Source organism: Rhinopithecus roxellana, chromosome 1 (genome assembly GCF_007565055.1).
Source record: "Rhinopithecus roxellana isolate Shanxi Qingling chromosome 1, ASM756505v1, whole genome shotgun sequence".
NCBI lineage: Eukaryota > Metazoa > Chordata > Mammalia > Primates > Cercopithecidae > Rhinopithecus > Rhinopithecus roxellana.
In genome coordinates, this window is record NC_044549.1 from 57,645,970 (window position 1) to 57,669,228 (window position 23,259).

The following is a 23,259-nucleotide window of genomic DNA, read 5'->3' on the forward strand; positions in this document are numbered from 1 at the left end:
AAGGCTGATCTCAAACTCCTGATCTCGTGATCCTCCCGCCTCGGCCTCCCAAAATGCTGGGATTACAGGTGTGAGCCACTGTGCCCAGCCTAATTTTTGTAATTTTAGTAGAGACTACGTTTCACCATATTGGCCAGCCTGGTCTTGAACCGCTGACCTCAAGCAATCTGCTGCCTCAGCCTCTCAAAGTGCTGGGATTACAGGTGTGAGCCACTACCTGGCCACAGGAACTGTTTTTGTTAATGTCACCAATGAATTCCTTATTGCTATATTCAGTGGCTATGTCTACCTATCAGGCATAGTTGATGCTCTTTTCTTAGGGGTTCCAGGACCCAGTGACCCAGGGTCACTTCTATGTTGTTTTCTCTTTTCCTAGTCCCTTTTCATCTTCCTAATCTCCTAACAGTGTAAGGACTAAAGGCTCCATCTCTGAACTTCTATTTTAAATCACCACTCACTCCCTTGGTGATCTAAATTGGCTGATGACTGTCAAATTTCATTGCTAGCCTAAGGCTCTCCTCTGAATGCCAGACTGAAATATCTCTGTCTAATAGAAATTTCAAACTCAACATGTCCAAAATTTGCTTTCCCCCTCTACTAATCTGCTCCTCCCCAATCTCCCCTGACCTAGGTAAAGGTGACTCCGCTCTAGTTGCTAAGGCCAAAACCATTAGCATAATTTTTTTTTTTTTTTTTTGAGACAGAGTCTCACTTTGTCACCCAGGCTGGAGTGCAGTGGTGTGATCTTGGCTCACTGCAACCTCTGCCTCCTGGGTTCAAGTGGTTCTCCTGCTTCATCCTCCTGAGCAGTTGGGATTATAGGTACGTGCCAGCATGCCTGGCTAATTTTTGTATTTTTAGTAGAGAGAGGGTTTCATCATGGTGGCCGGGCTGGTCTCAAACTCCGACCTCGTAATCCGCCTGCCTGGGCCTCCCAAAATGTTGGGATTACAGGTATGAGCCACTGCACTTGGCCCATAATTCTTTTTTTTTTTTTTTGAGATGGAGTCTCGCTCTGTCTCCCACGCTGGTCTGCAGTGGCGCAATCTCGGCTCCCTGCAAGTTCTGCCTCCCAGGTTCATGCCATTCTCCTGCCTCAGCCTCCCGAGTAGCTGGGACTATAGGTGCCTGCCACCACGCAGGGCTATTTTTTTTTTTCGTATTTTCAGTAGAGATGGAGTTTCACCGTGTTAGCCAGGATGGCCTCGATCTCCTGACCTCATGATCTGTATGCCTCGGTCTCCCAAAGTGCTGGGATTACAGGTGTGAGCCACCGCGCCTGGCCACCTTATATCCTATTAATTGACAACTTAGAATGTTTTTTTCTTTAGAAAATATTCAGAATCTGGCCACTTCCTTTTTTTTTTTTTGAGACAGAGTCTCACTTTGTCACCCAGGCTGGAGTGCAGTGGCGCCATCTCGGCTCACTGCAAGTTCCGCCTCCTGGGTTCACGCCATTCTCCTGTCTCAGCCTCCAAGTAGCTGGGACTACAGGTGCGCACTACCGGTATTTTTAGTAGAGATGGGGTTTCACTGTGTTAGCCAGGATGGTCTCGATCTCCTGACCTCGTGATCCGCCCGCCTCGGCCTCCCAAAGTGCTGGGATTACAGGCGTGAGCCACCGCGCCCAGCCTCTGGCCACTTCTTACTACCTCCTCTGTTATGCCCTGGTGCAAGTCAACATCTCTGGCCATGGCTTTTAGCCTCCTCAAGGCTCCTTGTTTCTTCTTGCCCCCTGGAGTCTATTTTCACCCAGCAATCAAAGGGGGATCCTGATAACGATGTCAGACTATGTCGCTCCCCACTCAGGACCCTGCAATGACTTCTCCGTCCTTCAGAGGAGAGACAGTGGTAATATCTCAGTTCACTGCAACCTCCGCCTCCTGGGCTCAAGCGATTCTCCTACCTTAGCCTCCTGAGTAACTGGGATTACAGGCATAGGCGTCTGCCACCACGCCTGGCAAGTTTTTGTATTTTTAGTAGAGACGGGATTTGACCATGTTGGCCAGGCTGGTCTTGAACTCCTGACCTCAGGTGATCCACCTGCCTCGGCCTTCCAAAGTACTGGGATTACAGGCATGAGCCACCGCGTCCGGCCTTTAACTTTTTTTTTTTGAGACAGTGTTTTGCTCTTGTTGCCCAGGCTGGAGTGCAGTGGCACAACATGAGTCATAACACCAGGCCCAAATCTGTCTTCTAGTGCCTCCAAAACCTCTGTCGCCTCATCAGCTACTACCCTCCCTCTTCCTGTGGTTTTTCAAACATGTCAGGCACAGACCATCTCAAGGCTTTTGCATTTTTTCTTCTGAGTGGAAGGTTCCTCACCCTTTACCTGGTTATGTATGAACAGAACTCCCTCTCTCATCTTAGGTCTTGAATCTTGTCACCTTTTCAGTTAAACCCTCTCTTATTCAACTAATTAAAATTGCAAATCACTTGTCCCACACGCCCTCTAACTCTCTTCCTGAATTTTTCTCGGTAGTACTTATTACTACTTGATACACCATGCATTTTTCGGTTATTTATCTTTGCTATGGTCTGTAAATTCCAGGAGGACAGGGACCTGTGTGTTGTACTACCAGAGGTGCCTCCAGCACCTAGAAGGACGCCTGGTATTTGGCAGGGCGCAATTGATCTCCCTGGAGTGAGTAGATGAACCGGAGTTCAGAGGAGGAAACACTGAAGACTGGGAAGGCTTCCTGGAGGAATAGGCCTGTCGGCCGACACTCCCAAACCCCGCACATGAGGCTTTGCGCTCTGCCGCGCCCATCGAGGCGGGGCCGAGACCGGAAGCAGCCCCGGGCGGAAGCCCGACCGTGTCCACTGGGCCCTCCTCCCGACCTGCCCCAGGCTTGTGCCCCGCCCACCCGAAAGTGGGTGAAAGGTCGGCGGCGCCGGCACTGCAGCTGGGGCTGCGAAGCCAGTACTGCCCGAGAACTGACAGACTGAATTACAGACGGACTAACTATGGCCGAGCAGCCGAAACCCATCAGCCCGCTCAAGAACCTGCTGGCCGGCGGCTTTGGCGGCGTGTGCCTGGTGTTCGTGGGTCACCCTCTCGACACGGTCAAGGTGCGGGAGGCTGGGTCTCAGGCTTTGGGGAGGAGGCCCGGGTGGGGCGCGCAAAGCATGGTTCCCCGCGAGGCGCGGCCGCTGGGCAGGAAAGGGACCTGTGTGAGCTTCCGTGAGAAGTCTAGGGAATCTCTCTTTCAGGGATGGGCAGGAAGCTGTACCTTCCGCCCCAAAGAGCCAGGCGGCGGCTCAAAGTGAGCAGCCTCTAACTGCCTGTCAAGAGCTCTGATGTAAAGTTCTCTGTCCCGCAGTCTCTCCTGATCCTACGCCACTTCTTTAGGGATGGGAAAGAAAAAACGTCTTTCCATAGTTCTGGTTTCAGCCAACTCTAACATTATCATTAGGGTTGAAACAGGTCCCCTGTAAAGCCCGCCCCAGGAAGACAACTAAAGACAGGTGCGGTTGTTCTGGAGGTGTCCTTTGATACATTCCCCTGGGTCAAGAGTAACCATCTCTTTCGCACCTTTCCCGGCCCGGGGAGGTACTTGACACTCTTCGGCCTGTCACCCAACGGTGGCCTGCTCAGCCTACTGGGCAGAGGCATCCCTGTGAGAAGCAATGATGACCTCAGTGACCGAGCCCCTTCCACGGAAAGCAAGGTGATCAGCTTTGCACAAGGCCAACCACGTTCTCACAACTCCCAGATGAGGAAGCTATGGTCAGACTGAGGCTTGGGAGGGAGGACATTCATCAGGGATTGCTTTCTGGTCTTCCTCTTATCATATCTCAACTATTCCCCTTGCAACACCTTCATTAATGCTTTGCTGGAGGACCAAAGTCCATCCCCCATGGCTTAGCACTCGAAGCTGCATCCAAGTTTTCTCACTTTATTTCTGGACATAGACTTGAAGAAAATTGACAAGTCATTGCCAGGGTGGGCCTGTGGGGAGCAGACATGAGTTTTAAAGGATTGGAAGCCCATGTGAGGGGGTTTGTTAGGATGTTGGGTCAGATTTCCTCCACAGCGAAATAGTTTTGTGGGCACTTCCTCTTGGCAGGCTTGGGCAGCAAGCTCTTTGCTGCCTTTCATCTAAGAGAGGAGCTGCCCTGAGGTAGAACTCATACTGGGGTCATTCTGTAGGAAGACCAGGGTTAAAGTAGCTGGACTGGCTACGTCATTGTGCAACATGAAATCAAATATTTATTTAGCTGATGGTAAATGCCCTGTGTTAGTGCTTCCCTGACAGTGGTCATTCCAAGCAGCACTGTTTACTGAGGGACGATTATCTGGCCTTTCTTCCTGCTCTTTGTCCGTATAGGCAGATATCCTATTAGTTCTAGGCCTCTGGGGCCACCCTTAAAAAAAAAAAGGAAAAAGAAAAAATGTATGTATACACACATACATACATACCAATGTAGCTCCTATCATCTTTGTCCTTGATGTCACTCCCAAGAAGGACTGGATGACCTCTGCACTGAAGTGCAAATAACTGAAATGCTCACTGGTGTATTTAGCAACCAGAAAGCCTCTCTTTAGCTTAAACCAAAACCACAAATTGCTGACTGCTGTGTTTTTGGCCTTAGTAAGCTAGGTGGACTCCAATCAAAGCCTGACCTTAAGGTACTTTCAGAGGTCCAAGGTTTAGAAGAAAAAAAAGAAGTCCAAGATAGTGTAACTGAGCTGTGGTCCGTGTGTCCTGACAAGCCAAAAGCTGCAATGCTTCAGAGTGGGGCATGAAAAGGCTCTATGGAAGGTGGTGCGTTAGAACAAGCATTCAAGTGCTGGCTGAGTTCGGACTGAAGAAGTAGGGAGACCCAGACAGTCTGGTGTGGGGAAGGCAGGAGTGAAGGTGAGTGTGGCTTGCAAGTGGGGATCATATTATAAAATAATACCACTTAGGCTGGGCACGGTGAGCTCATGCCTGTAATCCCAGCACTTTGGGAGGCTGAGGCAGGTGGATCACCTGAGGTCAGAAGTTCGAGACCAGCCTGGCCAACATGGTGAAATCCCATCTCTAATAAAAATACAAAAAAATTAGCGGGTGTGGTGGCAGGCGCCTGTAATCCCAGCTAATTGGGATGTTGAGGCAGGAGAATCGCTTGAACCCGCAGGGTGGAGGTTGCAGTGAGCTGAGATTGTGCTATTGCACTCCAGCCTGGGTGACAAAGTGAGACTCCTTCTCAAAAAAAAAAAAAAAAAAAAGACCACCTGCAAAGGACTTTAATGTTCTTGCTGGTTTGGTTGGATGGCTGATGTCCTGATGAGACAGGTATGAGGTATGAAGTGTGTATAAAATCACAAAAAGGCAGCCTTGGCAACATGGCGAGACCTCATGTCTATAAAAAATACAAAAATTAGCTGGGGATGGTAGTGCACACCTGTAATCCCAGCTACTCAGGAGGGTGAGGCTGGAGGATTGGTTGAACCTAGGAGTTTGAGGCTGCAATGAGCCTTTGCACTGCAGTCTGGGCAACAGAATGAGACACTGTCTCAAAAGAAAAAAAAAATCACAAAAAGGTATTAGTCGGTTTTTTTTTTTTTTCTTTTTCTTTTTTTTTTTTTTTGAGCCAAGACTCTCCCTCTGTCACCCAGGCTGGAGTACAGTGGCAGGATCTTGGCTCACAGCAACTTCTACCTCCCGAGTTCAAGCAATTCTCTTGCCTCAGCCTCCTGAGTAGCTGGGATTACAGGTGTGTGCCACCATGCCTGGCTAATTTTTGTATTTTTAGTAGAGATGGGGTTTCTCCATGTTGGCCAGGCTGGTCTTAAACTCCTGGCCTCAAGTGATCCTCCTGCCTTGGCCTCCTGAAGTGCTGGCTGGGATTATAGGCGTGAGCCACTGTACCCGGTCTAGTCAGAAGCTTTGATCCATTTCTCTCTCTCTACTAACTAGGGAAGGTTATGCCTGACTATGGGAGGACAATATGAAGGATTTTGGATGTAAAGGTGTGGTGGCCTCTGGGCGTTTCTTTTTTTTTTTTGTTTTTTTTTTTTTTGAGGTGGAGTCTCGCTCTGTCGCCCGGACTGGAGTGCAGTGGCCAGATCTCAGCTCACTGCAAGCTCCGCCTCCCGGGTTTACGCCATTCTCCTGCCTCAGCCTCCCGAGTAGCTGGGACTACAGGCGCCCACCACCTCGCCCGGCTAGTTTTTGTATTTTTAGTAGAGACGGGGTTTCACCGTGTTAGCCAGGATGGTCTCGATCTCCTGACCTCGTGATCCGCCCGTCTCGGCCTCCCAAAGTGCTGGGATTACAGGCTTGAGCCACCGCGCCCGGCCGCCTCTGGGCGTTTCTATTGTGTTCATAAACCCCTCAGACTTGCATGTCACCTCTGTTGCCCAGAGAGGGACTTCCTTGGTTTGATATGGAAGGCCCTGACAAATACAAGAATAAGAAATTCTAAAGAAATTTTAAAAAATGGTAGAAATGGTGACATGGAAGGACCTGACAAATACAAGAATAAGAGATTCTAAAGAAATAAAGAAACAACATGGTAAAAATGATATTTTGGAAAGGTTAGTGTAATAGCAACCTTGAGAAGAATTTGGAAGCAGAACAGTGAGCAGGAAAAACATCCAGGAAGGGCCAGGCGCAGTGGCTCACGCCTGTAATCCCACTTTGGGAGTCTGAGGTGGGCAGATCACCTGAGGTTGGGAGTTTGAGAGCAGCCTGACCAAGATGGAGAAACCCCGTCTCTACTAAAAATACAAAATTAGGCCTGGCGTGGTGGCTCACACCTGTAGTCCCAGCACTTTGGGAGGCCAAGGCGGGCAGATCACCTGAGGTTGGGAGTTCGAGATCAACCTGAGCAACATGGAGAAATCCTGTCTCTACTAAAAATACAAAATTAGCTGGGTGTGGTGGTGCATGCGTGTAATCCCAGCTACTTGGGAGGCTGAGGCAGGAGAATCACTTGAACATGGGAGGCAGAGGTTGCGGTGAGCCCAGATCGCACCTTTGCTCTCTAGCCTGGGCAACAAGAGTGAAACCACGTTTCAAAAAAATAAATAAATAAATAAATAAAAACAAGTACACAAATACAAAATTAGCTGGGCGTGGTGGCACATGCCTGTAATTCCAGCTACTTGAGAGGCTGAGGCAGGAGAATCTCTTGAACCTGGGAGGCGGAGGTTGCAGTGAGCCAAGATCACGCCATTGCTCTCCAGTCTGGGCAACAAGAGTGAAATTCTGTCTCAAAACAAAACAAAACAAAATTCAGGAAAAAGACTGCAAAAGTAACTGGATATATCAGTTATCTATTGCAGTTTAACAGTTTACTCCAATGAGGCAGGAGGATCACTTGAACCCAGGAGTTCAAGGCTGCAGTTAGCCAAGATGGCGCCCCTGCATGCCAGCTTGGGTGACAGAGCAAGACTTTGTCTCAAAAAAAACCCAAAAAACGAAACCAACTTACCCCAAAACTTAGTGACTTAAAACAACAGTAAACATCAGGGCCGGGCTGGTGGCTCATGCCTGTAATCCCGGCACTTTGGGAGGCTGAGGCGGGTGGACCACCTGAGGTCCATTCGAGACCAGTCTGGCCAACATAGTGAAACCCTGTCTCTACTGAAAAAAAACAAAAACAAAAACAAAAATTAGCCGGGCATGGTGGCACGCACCTGTAATCCCAGCTACGCGGGAGGCTGAGACAGGAGAATCACTTGAACCCAGGAGGTGGAGGTTGTGGTGAACTGAGATTGAGCCACTGTACTCCAGCCTGGGTGATAAAGTAAGACTCCACCTCAAAAAAAACAAGAGAGACAAATAATCCAATTAAAAATGGGCAAAGACTCCAACCTGGGTGACAGTGTAAGAACCTGTCTCTCTCTCTTTTTTTTTTTTGACACAGAATCTCGCTCTGTTGCCCAGGCTGGAGTGCAGTGGCGCCATCTTGACTCACTATAAGCTCCGACTCTCGGGTTTTCACCATTCTCCTGCCTCAGCTTCCCGAGCAGCTGGTACTATAGGCACCCACCACCACGTCCGGCTAATTTTTTGTATTTTTAATAGAGACGGGGTTTCACTGTGTTGGCCAGGATGGTCTGGATCTGACCTCATGATCCGCCCGCCTTGGCCTCCCAAAGTGCTGGGATTACAGGCATGAGCCACCACACCCGGCCGACCCTGCCTCTTATAAAGAGGGGGAGAGAGAGAGAGAGAGAGAGAGAGAGAGAGAGAGAGAGAGAGAGAGAGAGAGGGAGGGAGGGAGGGAGGGAGGGAGGGAGGGAGGGAGGGAGGGGAGGGAGGGAGGGGAGGGAGGGAGGGAGGGAGGGAGGGAGGGAGGGGGGAGGGAGGGAGGGAGGGGGAGGGAGGGAGGGAGGGAGAGAGAGGAGAGAGAGAGAGAGAGAGAGAGAGAGAGAGAGAGAGAAAAAAGGACAAAGGATCTTCTTTTTTTTTTTTTTTTTTTGAGAAGGAGTCTCACTCTGTTGCCCAGGCTGGAGTGCAAAGGTGCGATCTTGTCTCACTACAACCTCTGCCTCCTGGGTTCAAGCAATTCTCCTGCCTCAGCCTCCCAAGTAGCTGGGATTATAGGTGCATGCCACCATGCCTGGCTAATTTATGTATTTTTAGTAGAGACAGGGTTTCGCCATGTTGGCCATGCTGGTTTTGAACGCCTGACCTCAGGTTATTGACCCACCTGAGCCTCCCAAAGTGCTGGGATTACAGGTGTGAGCCACCGCACCTGGCCTTCTTTTCTTTACTTCTTCTTCTTCTTTTTTTTTTTTTTTAAAGAGGCTGAGTCTTGGCTGGCCATGGTGGCTCATATCTGTGATTGTAGCACTTTGGAAGGCTGAGGCAGGCAGATTGTATGAGTCCAGGAGTTTCAGATCAGCCTGGGCAACATGGTGAAACCCCATCTCTGCAAAAAAACAATTGCCAAGCATGGTGGCATGCATCTGAGGTCCCAGCTACTTGGGAGACTGAGGTGGGAGGATCATCTGAGCCTGGGAGGTGGAGGTTGCAGTGAGCCAAGATCATACCACTGCACTGCAGCATGGGCGACAGAGTGAGACCCTGTCTCAAAAAATAAATAAATAAATAAAAAGCGACCAGGTCTTGCTCTGTTACCCAAACTGGAGTGTAGTGGCACCATCACAGCTTTCTGTAATCGAGCTCCTGGCCTCGGGTGATCCTTCCACCTCTGCCTCCCAAAGTGCTGGGATTACAGATGTGAGCCACCACACCCAGCCATGGTTCTAAATAGACATTTCTCTGAAGAAGATGGGCTAATAAGCATGTGAGAAGTTGTTCAACGTCATTATCCATCATGGAAATGTAAATCAAAATCACAATGACATACCACCTCATACCCACTATGATGGCTTAAAAAAAAAGATAGATATAGCCTGAGCAATATAGTGAGATTCTGTCTCTACAAAAACAATAAAAATTAGCCTGGTGTTGTGGTGTACACCTGTAGTCCCAGCTACTTGGGAGGCTGAGGTGGGAGGATTGCATGAGCCCAGGAGGTCAAAGGTTGTAGTGAGCAATTGACCACACTGCCGCACTCCAGCCTGAGTGACAGAGTGAAACCTTATCTCAAAAAAAAAAAAAAGAAAAAAATTATATATATTAAAGATAATAAGTATTGAAGATATGGAGAAATTGGGACCCTTCCTAGACTGCTTATGGGAATATAAAATGGTGCAGCGACTTTGGAAAACAGTCTGGCAGTTCCTCAAAAGGTTTAAACAGAGTTAACATATAAGTTAGAAATTATGCTAGTGGATAAATACCTGTGATGGTGAATTTTGTGTGTCATCTTGACTAGGCCACAGAGTACCTAGATATTTGGTCTCACATTTTTCTGAGTGTGCTTGTGAGGGTGGTTTTGAATGTTAATATTTGAATCTATAAACTGATTAAAGCTAATTGTCCTCCCTAATGTGAGTGGACCTCATCCGGTTGAAGGCCTAAGTAGACCAAAAGGCTGACTGATACTTCCCTGCAAGTAGGAGGGAACTCCTGCCTGAATACTTGAGGTGGGACATTAGTCTTTTCCTGCCTTCAGACTTGAACTGAATCTTTGGTTCTTTTTGGGTCTCAAACTTGCTGACTACAGATCTTGGGACTTTTCAACTTTCATAATTGTATGAGCTAATTGCTTATAATAAATCTCTTGATATATATCTCCTGTTGGTTCTGTTTCTCTGGAGTATTCTGACCAATACAATACCGAAGAGAAGTGAAAACATATATCCACACAAAAAACTTGTACACAAATGTTTATAGCAGCATTATTCATAATAATAAAAAAGGAAAAACACAAATGTCTATCAACTGATGAATAGGCAGGCATACAAAATGTGATTTATTCATACAATGGGATATTATTTGCTAATAAAAGGAATGAAGTACTAATGAAAGAGAAGTTTGAATCCAGCAGGTTAAGTGAATGCCAAAGACATGTACATAGGTACAGCCTTTCCTGTTCAGTTTGGTAGACAGTTGGGCCATTGCTGCTGACAGGCAGTTCTGATTCTGGTAGGTGACTGCCTTTTAACTTCTGGTTTCAGGTCCGACTGCAGACACAGCCACCGAGTTTGCCTGGACAACCTCCCATGTACTCTGGGACCTTTGACTGTTTCCGGAAGACTCTTTTTAGAGAGGTTGGTATCTGGTGCTGGGCATCCTCTTACTCAGAACACATTCATGGGGTTGGTTTGTTACCCCCAAGGAGAGTAAGGTAACTGTGGTTCTGCTGGTCAGCTGGCTCACAGCTGCTGCTCCTTCACCACGCCACCCTGTGCCCCCCGTTGTCATCTGCTTTGGAGTCTCTGATAGTTCTAGCTACTGTTTTATATAGATGACTCAAGCTAATACAATGGTTCTCTCTTTTGGAAGATGGAATCTAGACCACAGAGAACTAGTGAGTAATAATTGAGATGTGAAATGGAAGAAAAAGTACATCTGAGCTGGGCGTGGTGGCTCACGCCTCTAATCCTAGCACTTTGTGGGCCAAGGCAGGTGGATCACTTGAGGTCAGGAGTTCAAGACCAGTTTCGGCAACGTGTAGAGAGTGTCATCTCTACAAAAAATGCAAAAGTTAGATGGGCGTGGTGGTGCATGTACATCTGTAGTCCCAGCCACTCAGGTGATTGAGGTGGAGGATCACTCCACCAGGAGGTAGAGGTTGCAGTGAGCCAAGATTGCACCACTGCACTCCAACCTGGGTGACAGAGTGAGACCCTGCCTGAAAAAAAAAAAGGCCAAGCATTGTGGCTCACGCCTGTAATCCCAGCACTTTGGGAGGCCAAGGTGGGTGGATTGCCTGAGTTCAGGAATTCGAGACCACCCTGGCCAACACAGTGAAACCCCATCTCTATTAAAAATACAAACATTAGCTGGGCATGGTGGCATGTGCCTGTAGTCCCAGCTACTTGGGAGACTGAGGCACGAGAATTGCTTGAACCAGGAGGGAGAGGTCCAGCCCTATGGGGCTTAGCGGGTGTTTTCCCGATGTGCGGAGACGAGAGATTATAAGAGAGACACAAGACAAAGAGATAAAAAGAAAACAGCTGGGCCCGGGGGACTACTACCACCAAGACGCGGAGATCTTTAGTGGCCTCTAATGGCTGGGCGCGCTATTTATTGAATACAAGACAAGGGGGCGGCCGGGCGTGGTAGCTCATGCTTGTAATCCCAGCACTTTGGGAGGCCGAGGCGGGTGGATCACGAGGTTAGGAGATTGAGACCATCCTGGCTAACACAGTGAAACCCCGTCTCTACTTAAAAAAATACAAAAAATTAGCCGGGCGTGGTGGTGGGCGCCTATAGTCCCTGCTACTCAGGAGGCTGAGGCAGGAGAATGGCATGAACCTGGGCGGCGGAGCTTGCAGTAAGCCAAGATTGCGCCACTGCACTCAGCCTGGGTGACAAAGTGAGATCAAAGAGGAACCGGGAGTATGGGAGGAACATGAAAGTGGACAAGGAGTGTGACCACTGAAGCACAGCATCACAGGGAGGGGTTTAGGCCTCCGGATAACTGTGGACAGGCCTGGATAATATCCAGCCTCCCACAAGAAGCTGGTGGCGTAGAGCGTTCCCTGACTCCTCCAAGAAAAGGAGACTCCCTTTCATGGTCGGCTAAGTAACGGGTGCCTTCCCAGGCACTGGCATTACTGCTTGACCAAGGAGCCCTTAAGCGGCCCTTGTACGGGCGTGACAAGAGGGCTCACCTCTTGCCTTCTTGGTCACTTCTCACAATGTCCCTTCAGCACCTGACCCTATACCTGCTGGTTATTTAAAATAAAAAGAAAAAATAAAATGTACACCTGCATCTGGATCAGTCAGTTTGTTAGGGATCCATGTCAGAAGTGCCTGTGAATGAAGTCTGAAGGAAAAGTCAGCCAGTCCTGAAACAGAGAGAAGCTGTCAGAATCTCTAGTTCCCCTAGACAGGGACATTAAATTGGTTTGGAGTTATTATTATATACATATTTTTTGAGACAGAGTCTCACTCTGTCACCCAGGCTGGAGTACAGTGGCATGAAGTTGGCTCACTGCAACCTCTGCCTCCCAGGCTCAAATGATTCTCCTGCTTCAGCTTCTCGAATAGCTGGGATTACAGGCATGTGCCATCATGCCTGGCTAATTGCACTCCATCCTGGGCAAAAAGGATAAAACTCTGTCTCAAAATAATAATAACATTAATAATAATAACAATAAATAATTTCATTAACACAGGACTTAAAGACCTCATTGAGATCTTTTCCTTTGCTTCCTAAACTATAACTTTTTTTTTTTTTTTGAGATGGAATTTTGCTCTTGTTGCCCAGACTGGAGTGCAATGGCACAATTTTGGCTCACTGCAACCTCTTGAACCATCTCCTTGGTTCAAGTGATTCTCCTGCCTCAGCTTCCTGAGTAGCTGGGATTATAGGCGTGCACCACCATGCCTGGCTAATTTTATATTTTTAGTAGAGACGGGGTTTCTCCGTGTTGGTCAGGCGGGTCTCAAACTCCTAACCCCAAAGTGCTGGGATTACAGGCGTAAGCCACCGCACCTGGCCTAAAATATAACTTTTTTATTTTAATTTTTTTTTCTTTTTTTTTTTTTTTTTTTTGTTGAGACGGAGTCTCGCTCTGCCGCCCAGGCTGGAGTGCTGTGGCCAGATCTCAGCTCACTGCAAGCTCCGCCTCCCGGGTTCACGCCGTTCTCCTGCCTCAGCCTCCCGAGTAGCTGGGACTACAGCCGCCCGCCACCTCGCGCGGCTAATTTTTTTTGTATTTTTTTTTTTTTTTTTTTTTTGAGACGGAGTCTCGCTCTGTCACCCAGGCTGGAGTGCAGTGGCCAGATCTCAGCTCACTGCAAGCTCCGCCTCCCGGGTTCACGCCATTCTCCTGCCTCAGCCTCCGGAGTAGCTGGGACTACAGGTGCCCGCCACCTCGCCCGGCTAGTTTTTTTTGTATTTTTTAGTAGAGACGGGGTTTCACCATGTTAGCCAGGATGGTCTCGATCTCCTGACCTCGTGATCCGCCCGTCTCGGCCTCCCAAAGTGCTAGGATTACAGGCTTGAGCCACCGCGCCCGGCCTTTTTTTGTATTTTTTAGTAGAGACGGGGTTTCACCGTGTTAGCCAGGATGGTCTCAACCTCCTGACCTCGTGATCTGCCTGTCTCGGCCTCCCAAAGTGCTGGGATTACAGGCTTGAGCTACTGCGCCCGGCCTATTTTAATTATTTTGAGACGGAGTCTTGCTCTGTGGCCCAGGCTGGGGTGCAGTGGCATGATCTCGGCTCACTGCAAGCTCCGCCTCCTGGGTTCATGCCATTCTTCTGCCTTAGCCTCCTGAGTAGCTGGGACTACAGGTGCCGGCCACCACGCCTGGCTAATTTTTTCTATTTTTAGTAGAGGTGGGGTTTTCCCTTGTTAGCCAGGATGGTCTCAATCTCCTGACCTCGTGATCCACCCGCCTCAGCCTCCCAAAGTGTTGGGATTACAGGCGTGAGCCAGCACGCCCGTCCCTAAAATATAACTTTCATATAAACACTCTATTATACTCTATAAATTTATAGCCTTGATTAAATATACGGAAACTAAGTAGTTGTCATCCAGATTAAAAAGGGGGTGATGGTAAATGATGGACTCAGCCTTGGAGAAGTTGTTCCCAGGATTCCTGTAGGACTTGGGTGCAGAAGAAAGATCTTTTTAAAATATTTATTTATTTATTTATTTATTTATTTATTTTATTTTATTTTATTTATTTTTTTTTTTTGAGACGGAGTCTTGCTCTGTCGCCCGGGCTGGAGTGCAGTGGCCGGATCTCAGCTCACTGCAAGCTCCGCCTCCCGGGTTTATGCCATTCTCCTGCCTCAGCCTCCGGAGTAGCTGGGACTACAGGCGCCCGCCACCTCGCCCGGCTATTTTTTTGTATTTTTAGTAGAGACGGGGTTTCACCGTGTTAGCCAGGATGGTCTCGATCTCCTGACCTCGTGATCCGCCCGTCTCGGCCTCCCAAAGTGCTGGGATTACAGGCTTGAGCCACCGCGCCCGGCCTATTTATTTATTTAGAGAGAGTCTTGTTCTGTTGCCCAGGCTGGGGTGCAGTGGCGCGATCTCAGCTCACTGCAAACTCTGCCTCCCGGGTTCAAGCGGTTCTCCTGCCTCAGCCTCCCGAGTAGCTGGGATTACAGGCATCTGCCACCATGCCTGGCTAATTTTTGTGTTTTTAGTAGAGATGGGGTTTCACCATGTTGGCCAGGCTGGTCTCAAACTCCTGACCTTGTGATCTGCCCACCTCGGCCTCCCAAAGTGCTGGGATTACAGGCATGAGCCACTGCGTCTGGCTTAGAAAGAAGATCTTGAGGTAGTGCCTGCCCAACCGTCCTTGAGTGAGGTGGTGCTACCCTTCTTTTTTTTTTTTTTTTGAGATGGAGTCTTGTTCTGCCACTCAGACTGGCGTGCAGTGGTGCAATCTCGGCTCACTTCAACCTCCACCTCCTGGGTTCAAGCGATTCTCCTGCCTCAGCCTCCCAAGTAGCTGGGATTACAGGCACCTGCCACAATGCCTAGCTAATTTTTATATTTTTAGTAGAGATGGGTTTCGCCATGTTGGCCAGCTGGTTTCAATCTCCTGAGCTCAGGTGATCTGCCTGCCTCAGCCTCCCAAAGCGCTGGGATTACAGATATGAGCACCATGCCTGGGCTGCCCCTTCTTCTTTTTCTTCATTGTCTTCTTCTTTTTTTTTTTTTTTATGGAGTCTCATTCTGTCACCCAGGTTGGAGTACAGTGGCACGATCTCAGCCCACTGCAACCTCTGCCTCCCGGGTTCAAGTGATTCTCCCTGCCTCAGCCTCCCAAGTAGCTGGTATTACAAGCGCCTGCCACTACACCCAGCTAATTTTTGTATTTTTAGTAGAGATGGGGTTTCGCCATAGTGGCCCAGCTGTTCTTGAACTCCTGACTTTTGATCTGCCCTCCTTGGCCTCCCAAAGTGCTGGGTTTACAGGCGTGAGCCATAGCACCTGGCCTTGTCCTTTCTTCTTTAAACTCCTCCTCCTTACATCTCTAGTGTCTAGGGTGGAGTCTGATCAGTGTCTGATGGAGGTTCTAGGCTTCAGGTCCACTCAGAGTCCTCTACCCTTACAGAAGGAAGGTAGGCTTACCTGCCTCTTGGTCGTTAGATGTTATTGAGCACCTGCCTAGGGGTGGGCAATGTGCTGGGTCCTGGAGTCGTGGTGAGAATTTCTTGTATAAACCCAAGTCTTTGAAGAGTTGAATAGGCTTCCTTAGTCCATATTTGTGCATGTCCTGGTTTTTGCTGTGCCAGATTTGAGCTTTCTGCTCTCTGGAGCTGCCAGGCAGAGGTCTGTAGGTTGTGCTACATGGAACTGGGTTGGCCATTCTAGTGGAAGGAAAACTAGAAAAGTTGTTCAGGAGGAATGGGCTTGACCTCTCAGGACCTGCTCATCCTTTTAGCTCATGTAGGGAGCTGTGGGAATGGCTTTGAGTGGACTTCGTCATATGCTGCTTTTATAGATCTTCCTCAGATCTCTGTCCTTTTCCCATTTACTGCCTCTATACTTTGTTCTTGGAGTCCACCTGCAGCCTGTAGCAGTTTAGGCTTTTGCAGGAATTAGGAGGAATGCTGACAGGTACAGTTGTGCTCCTTTGATTCTGAAAAGAAAGTTTGGATACCCAGGGTCTGCAGTGAGGCAGGTTCTTCAGCCTGGGTCTGTGGAGCCTTCCCAGTGTGCAGCCTCACCCTGATTCTCCTGCTACTCTCTATAAGGATCAACTTTAAAAGTTTTTGTATTTGTTTTTAAAAAATGGTTTTGAGATGGGGTCTCGCTATTTTACCTAGGCTGGTCTTGAACTCCTGAGCTCAAGTGATCCTCCCATCTCAGCCTCCTGAGTACCTGGGCTTATAGTCCCTGATACAGGCACTTCATTTGTTTTTTTTGAGATGGAGTCTTGCTCTGTCACCCAGGCTGGAGTGCAGTGGCACGATCTCGGCTCACTGCAAGCTCCACCTCCTAGGTTTATGCCATTCTCCTGCCTCAGCCTTCCGAGTAGCTGGGACTACAGGTGCCTGCCACCTCGCCCAGCTAGTTTTTTGTATTTTCAGTAGAGACGGGGTTTCGCCGTGTTAGCCAGGATGGTCTCGATCTCCTGACCTCGTGATTCGCCCGCCTCGGCCTCCCAAAGTGCTGGGATTACAGGCTTGAGCCACCTCCCCCGGCCTCTTCATTTGTTACTGAGAAGCTTATAACAAAGTAACAAAGTGATATTTATCTCTTCCCTTCGTTCTCCAGAGGCAAGTACTTTCAATTTTTTCAGTTGTTTATGCTGTTCCCACCTATCTACATAATACACATTTACTATTATTTTTATTTTATTTATTTTTATTTATTTATTTTTTTGTTTGAGATGGAGGTTTTTTTTTTTTTTTTTTTTTTTTTTTTTTTTTTTTTTGAGACGGAGTCTCGCTCTGTCGCCCAGGCTGGAGTGCAGTGGCTGGATCTCAGCTCACTGCAAGCTCCGCCTCCCAGGTTCACGCCATTCTCCTGCCTCAGCCTCCCGAGTACCTGGGACTACGGGCGCCCGCCACCTTGCCCGGCTAGTTTTTTGTATTTTTTAGTAGAGACGGGGTTTCACCGTGTTAGACGGAGTTTTACTCTTGTGACCCAGGCTGGAGTGCAATGGCACAATCTCGGCTCACCACAACCTCTGCCTCCCAGGTTCAAGCCTTTCTTCTGCCTCAGCCTCCCTAGTAGCTGGGATTACAGGCATGTGCCACCATGCCTGGCTAATTTTGTATTTTTAGTAGAGACAGGGTTTCTTCATGTTGGTCAGGCTGGTCGTGAACTCCCGACCTCAGATCTGCCTGCCTCGGCCTCCCAAAGTGCTGGGATTACAGGTGTGAGCCACTGTGCCTGGACATTGCTGTTATATTTTATACATTTATATATTGTTTAGCTACCTATTTGTGGTAGATTATTTTATATTTTAGCTCTTATACTCCCTATCCCCTCCTTCTTCCCTGTCCATCCATATGATTTTATCACTCTTTGTGGTTTAATCCAATTTACCATTTTCATGATTACAACTTTATATACATTTTTTCTCTTAATTAAGTATGAAGTATGATGTGCATTCCATTCTTTGTGTAACTTTTTGTTTCCCTTGGGATTGGGTTAATAATTGTGTTAAATCTTTTGTTTGTCTTTGAATCACTGTCTCTGTCATTCTGTACCCTAAATGCTCTGTAGTGTACGTTTCTGTTTAGTTTGCTACACACTGCCTAAGGAGTTATTTTCTGTTGTTCTAGTGTGTGTTGTTTCGTTCTGTTTTAGTTTTAGTTTAATTTTTTTTTTTTTTTTTTTTTTTTTTGAGACGGAGTCTCACTGTCGCCCAGGCTGGAGTGCAGTGGCCGGATCTCAGCTCACTGCAAGCTCTGCCTCCCGGGTTTACGCCATTCTCTCGCTTTACGCCATTCTCTCGCCTCAGCCTCCCAAGTAGCTGGGACTACAGGCGCCCACCACCTCGCCCGGCTAGTTTTTTTGTATTTTTTTAGTAGAGGCGGGGTTTCACTGTGTTAGCCAGGATGGTCTCGATCTCCTGACCTAGTGATCCGCCCGTCTCGGCCTCCCAAAGTGCTGGGATTACAGGCTTGAGCCACCACGCCCAGCCTAATTTTGTTTTTTTTGAAATGGAGTTTTGCTGTGTTGCCAGGCTAGGGAGTGCAGTGGCACAATCTCGGCTCACTGCAACCTTTGCCTCCCAGGTTCAAGCACTTCTCGTGCCTCAGCTCCTGAGTAGCTGGGATTACAGGCATGCACCACCACACACAGCTAATGTTTGTATTTTTAGTAGAGACGGGGTTTCACCATGTTGGCCAGGATGGTCTTGGTCTCCTAACCACGTGATACGCCTGCCTTGGCCTTCCAAAGTGCTGGCATTACAGGCGTGAGCTACTGCACCCGGCCTGGTTCTGTTTTTCTTGCAAACGTCACTTTTGGAGTCCTATACTCCGCTGTGGACTGACTGTTTCCCAGGTCCACTGCACCCAGTGCCATCCTAGAAACCCACTTCATCTCTCTTGGACTGGCCCCCTGGTCTCCCAGGTCCTGAATCTTCCTCCTTGTTTACTACCTTGTTTGGTAGGGTATTTATGTATTTGTCTGTCTGTCTAATTATTTATTGGTTACTATATAATTCACTTTCTTTTTTTTTTTTTTTTTCCTGGAGATGGGGTCTCACTCTGTCACCCAGGGTGGAGTACAATGGCAAGATCATAGCTCACTGCAGACTTGAACTTCTTGGCTCAAGTTATTCTCCCAACTCAGCCTTCTGACTACCTAGGACTACAGGCACACACTACCATGTTTGGCTAACTTTTATTTTGTATTTGTTTTTGTAGAGACACAGTCTTGCTATGCTGCCCAGGCTCAGCTTCCCTTTCATTACTAAACTGCACTAGTGAAAATTGCTGTGCAGTTCTAACAAAATTCTCATCTTAATATCTAGAAAATTTAAAACATTTCCTTAATCACTTGTAATCTTACCCCAAAGAAGGTAGATCACATTGTGTATCCTGTTTTGTAGCATTTTTTTTAACTTAATAATCTCTTCTCATGTTATAATGTGATTTATAGAGTTTATAATTTATCTCCTATTTGGCAGCTTTTGTTTTTTCCCCCAAATTTTGGTACCTTATAAATGCCTGAGGTTATTTTTACACCTCTGAGTATTTCCCTAGAGTAAATTCCTTGCAATAGATTTTCCACACAAAAATATTTCCAGGTGAAAGAGTATGCTACATATTGGCAGATTGCTGGCCGGGTGCAGTGGCTCACACCTATAATCCCAGCACTTTAATAGGCCAAGGCAGGAGGATCACTTGAGCCCAGGAGTTCGAGACCAGTTTGGGCAACATGGCAAAACCCTGTCTCTACAAAAAATAGAAAAATTAGCTGGTCATGGTGACGCACGCCTATAGTCCCAGCTACTTGGGAGGCTGAGATGGGAGGATGACTTGAGCCCAGGGGATCAAGGCTGTGATGAGCTGTGATTGCACCACTGCATCCCAGCCTGGGTGACAGAGTGAGACGCTGTCTGAAAAAAAAATCCCCCAAAACAAAAACAGATTGCCTTTGAGAATGGAAACTGCCTTCAGTTTCTCCAGCAATACATAATAGGATAATTATTTCTGATAAATGTGGGAGATATTCTTCTATTTAAAGTTCTCTTTGTGGCCAGGTGCAGTGGCTCACGCCTGTAATCCCAGCACTTTGGGAGGCCGAGGCGGGCGGATCACCAGGTCAGGAGATCAAGACCATCCTGGCTAACACAGTGAAACCCTGTCTCTACTAAAAAAATGCAAAAATTAGCTGGGCGTGGTGGCAGGCGCCTCAGGAGGCTGAGACAGGAGAATGGCGTGATCCCAGGAGGTGGAGCTTGCAGTGAGCCAAGATCATGCCACTGCACTGCAGCCTGGGCGACAGAGCGAGACTCTGTCTCAAAAAAATAAAAAATAAAAATAAAGTTCTGCTTGCTTCAGGAAGAGGTGAAGGAAGCCACAGGTTAGAGGACACACTGCTTTCCTCTTTCAGTGATTTAAAAGGTGGTGGTGTCTGTAAACAGCTTCTGCTTCTGTGATTCCTTACAGGGCATCAGGGGGCTATATCGGGGAATGGCTGCCCCTATCATCGGGGTCACTCCCATGTTTGCTGTATGCTTCTTTGGGTTTGGTTTGGGGAAGAAACTACAACAGAAACACCCAGAAGATGTGCTCAGGTGAGTACTTACAGGTCAGGAGCACTCGCTGGGTTTGGTTTGGGGAAGAAACTACAACAGAAACACCCAAAAGATGTGCTCAGGTGAGTACTCACAGTTCAGGAGCACTCGCTGTTCTGCCTGGTAGTGTGACATGGGTTAAATTAAAGAAACTTGGGCAGGGCATGGTGGCTCACACCTGTATTCCTAGCACTTTGGGAGACTGAGGCGGGTAGATCACCTGAGGTCAGGAGTTCGAGTCCAGCTTGGCCAACATGGCAAAACCCTGTCTCTACTAAAAATACAAAAAAATTAGTTGGGCACTGTGGCGGGCGCCTGTAGTCCCAGCTACTTGGGAGGCTGAGGCAGGAGAATCGCTTGAACCTGGGAGGCGGAGGTTGCAGTGAGCCGAGATGGCACCACTGCACTGCAACCTGAGCAACAGAGCAAGACTCCGTCTGAAAAAAAAAAAAAAAAAGAACCTTGGTGGGTCCTCCTGGGCCCCTAAGCCTGACTCCTGGGAGTTTTTTTTTTTTCTTTCTTCTCTGAGACAGAGTTTTGCTCTTTTTGTTCAGGCTGGAGTACAATGGCATGATCTCAGCTCACTGTAACCTCCGCCTCCCAGGTACAAGCAATTCTCCTGTCTTAGCCTCCCAAGTAGCTTGGATTACAGGCATGGGCCACCACACCTGGCTAATTTTTTTTTGTATTTATTGGAGAGGGGGTTTCACCACATTAGGCTGCTCGCGAACTCCTGACCTCAGGTGATCCACCTGCCTCGGCCTCCCAAAGTGCTGGGATTTCAGGCGTGTGCCACTGCACCTGGCCCAACTCCTGAGAGTTATACATGAAGGAGTACTTGAGTTTTAAATTTTTTTAATTTTTAATTTTTTTTTTGTTTGAGACTGAGTCTCGCTCTGTTGCCCAGGCTGGAGTGCAGTGGCGTAATCTCAGCTCACTGCAAGCTCCGCCTCCCCAGTTCTTGCCATTCTCCTGCCTCAGCCTCCCTACTAGCTGGGACTACAGGCGCCTGCCACCACGCCCCGCTAATTTTTTTTTTTTTTTTTGAGACGGAGTCTTGCTCTGCTGCCCAGGCTGGAGTGCAGTGGCCGGCTCTCAGCTCACTGCAAGCTCCGCCTCCCGGGTTCACGCCATTCTCCTGTCTCAGCCTCCCGAGTAGCTGGGACTACAGGCGCCCGCCTCGTCGCCCGGCTAGTTTTTTGTATTTTTTTTTTAGTAGAGACGGGGTTTCACCGTGTTAGCCAGGATGGTCTCGATCTCCTGACCTCGTGATCCGCCCGTCTCGGCCTCCCAAAGTGCTGGGATTACAGGCTTGAGCCACCGCACCCGGCCTTTTTTTTTTTTTTTTTTTTTTTTGTATTTTTAGTAGAGATGGAGTTTCACCATGTTAGCCAGGATGGTCTCGATCTCCTGACCTTGTGATCTGTGCCCCTTGGCCTCCCAAAGTGCTGGGATTACAGGCGTGAGTCACCGCACCTGGCCCAAGTACTTGAGTTTTTGAGATGGGGTCTTTGTCACCCAGGCTGGAATGCAGTGGTGCAATCATGACTCACTAAAACCTTGAATTCCTGGGCTCAAGTGATTCTTCTGCCTCAGCCTCCCAAGTAGCTGGGACTACAGGCACACACCACCACTCTGGGCTAATTTTTAAATTTTTTTGTGAAATGGGGGCAGGTCTCATTATCTTGCCCAGGCTAGTCTTGAACTCCTGGAGCCAAGCAATTCTCTTGCCTCGGCCTCCCAAAGGGCTAGGATTACAGGTGTGAGCCACCACACCTGACCAGTTTTTCATATTTCTTTTATAAGGTAGTATCAATCATTGGAGAGATTTGTAATACCAACCTCATGAGGCTGTTGAGAGGTCTGAATCCTTAAATATGTGTAACATGTCATAGGCAGCACTTGGTGCTGCCCTAAAGACAAGAGCAGCCTTTCTATCACCTGACTGAGAGAAGAGAAGGTTCCAACTTTTGTTGTGCTTCATTTTTACAACATGCTAATATGACTATAAAGATTTCAGGTATTGGTTTCTGTGTTAAAGTGGAATAAGTTAATGTGTTTTCCTTTAATAAACTTTAAGAAGTTGGATTTGGGTATGAAGAGGCACCTGAGACAGAATTATAGTTCAGAATTTACAAAGTAGTGAAAACAGAGGCTTCTCAGGATGCAGGGGAATTCTGAGTGGAAATATTGGGTGAAAATGTATCCACAATCTGAGCTGTGCAGGGTGCCAACCCCTGGGAGGGGTTATAGGCAGTATAGGAGCTACAAAGGCTGGCCTGCCCTCAGATCCGGGAGCTCAAGAGAGGAAGCCCAGGGTGCCATGCAGTTGTATTCTGTCACCACTCTAGGCCACAGCAGGCTGAGTGAGGGTCTCGGATGTAGATGGAGGTGCTTGTAGAGTGAAACTCTATTTCTAGGATCCTTGTGACCCTCTGAATGTCCCTAGATTCTATAAATAGCTGCAAGTGGCCTGAAATGTGGGTGGGGTTGTTTTGGAGCTGCATTTGCCCATTGGTAGTCCTTGTGTCACACGGACACATGTCCTCTCTGAACGCCTGTGCTTTTTTTTTTTTTTTTGAGATGGAGTCTCGCTCTGTCGCCAGGCTGGAGTGCAGTGGCGCAATCTCGGCTCACTGCAACCTCCGCCTCCCGGATTCAAGCAGTTCTCCTGCCTCAGCCTCCTGAGTAGCTGGGACTACAGGCGAGTGCCACCATACCCAGCTAATTTTTGTACTTTTAGTAGAGGTGGGGTTTCACCATGTTAGCCAGAATGGTTTCGATCCCTTGACCTCGTGATCTGCCTGCCTCGGCCTCCCAAAGTGCTGGGATTACAGGTGTGAGCCACTGTGCCCGGCCCTGAGCGCCTGGTCTTTTAGCATATGTGCCAGCTCACGGATGTATCAGGGCCATGCATGACCCCTGTGGGGTCACTTCTGGTACTTTGGTCTATGGGCTGTGTTCCTGTACAGTCACATCAGCACTCAGAGAAACAGTCTTCCTGACTG

The 23,259-nt window shown here is 48.2% G+C and overlaps 1 protein-coding gene across 1 annotated transcript in view; it reads left to right on the plus strand.

Moving 5' to 3' along the window:
* Positions 1–2,768: 2,768 nt before the first annotated feature.
* SLC25A20 (solute carrier family 25 member 20) overlaps positions 2,769–23,259 on the plus strand; it is a 43,719-nt gene continuing 23,228 nt past the window's right edge. Inside the window, exons 1-3 of the mRNA XM_010370197.1 lie at positions 2,769–3,072; positions 10,529–10,621; positions 20,124–20,251. Of these exons, the coding sequence (XP_010368499.1) occupies positions 2,968–3,072; positions 10,529–10,621; positions 20,124–20,251 (326 nt within the window). The 5' untranslated portion in view covers positions 2,769–2,967. The remainder of the gene's footprint in view (positions 3,073–10,528; positions 10,622–20,123; positions 20,252–23,259) is intronic.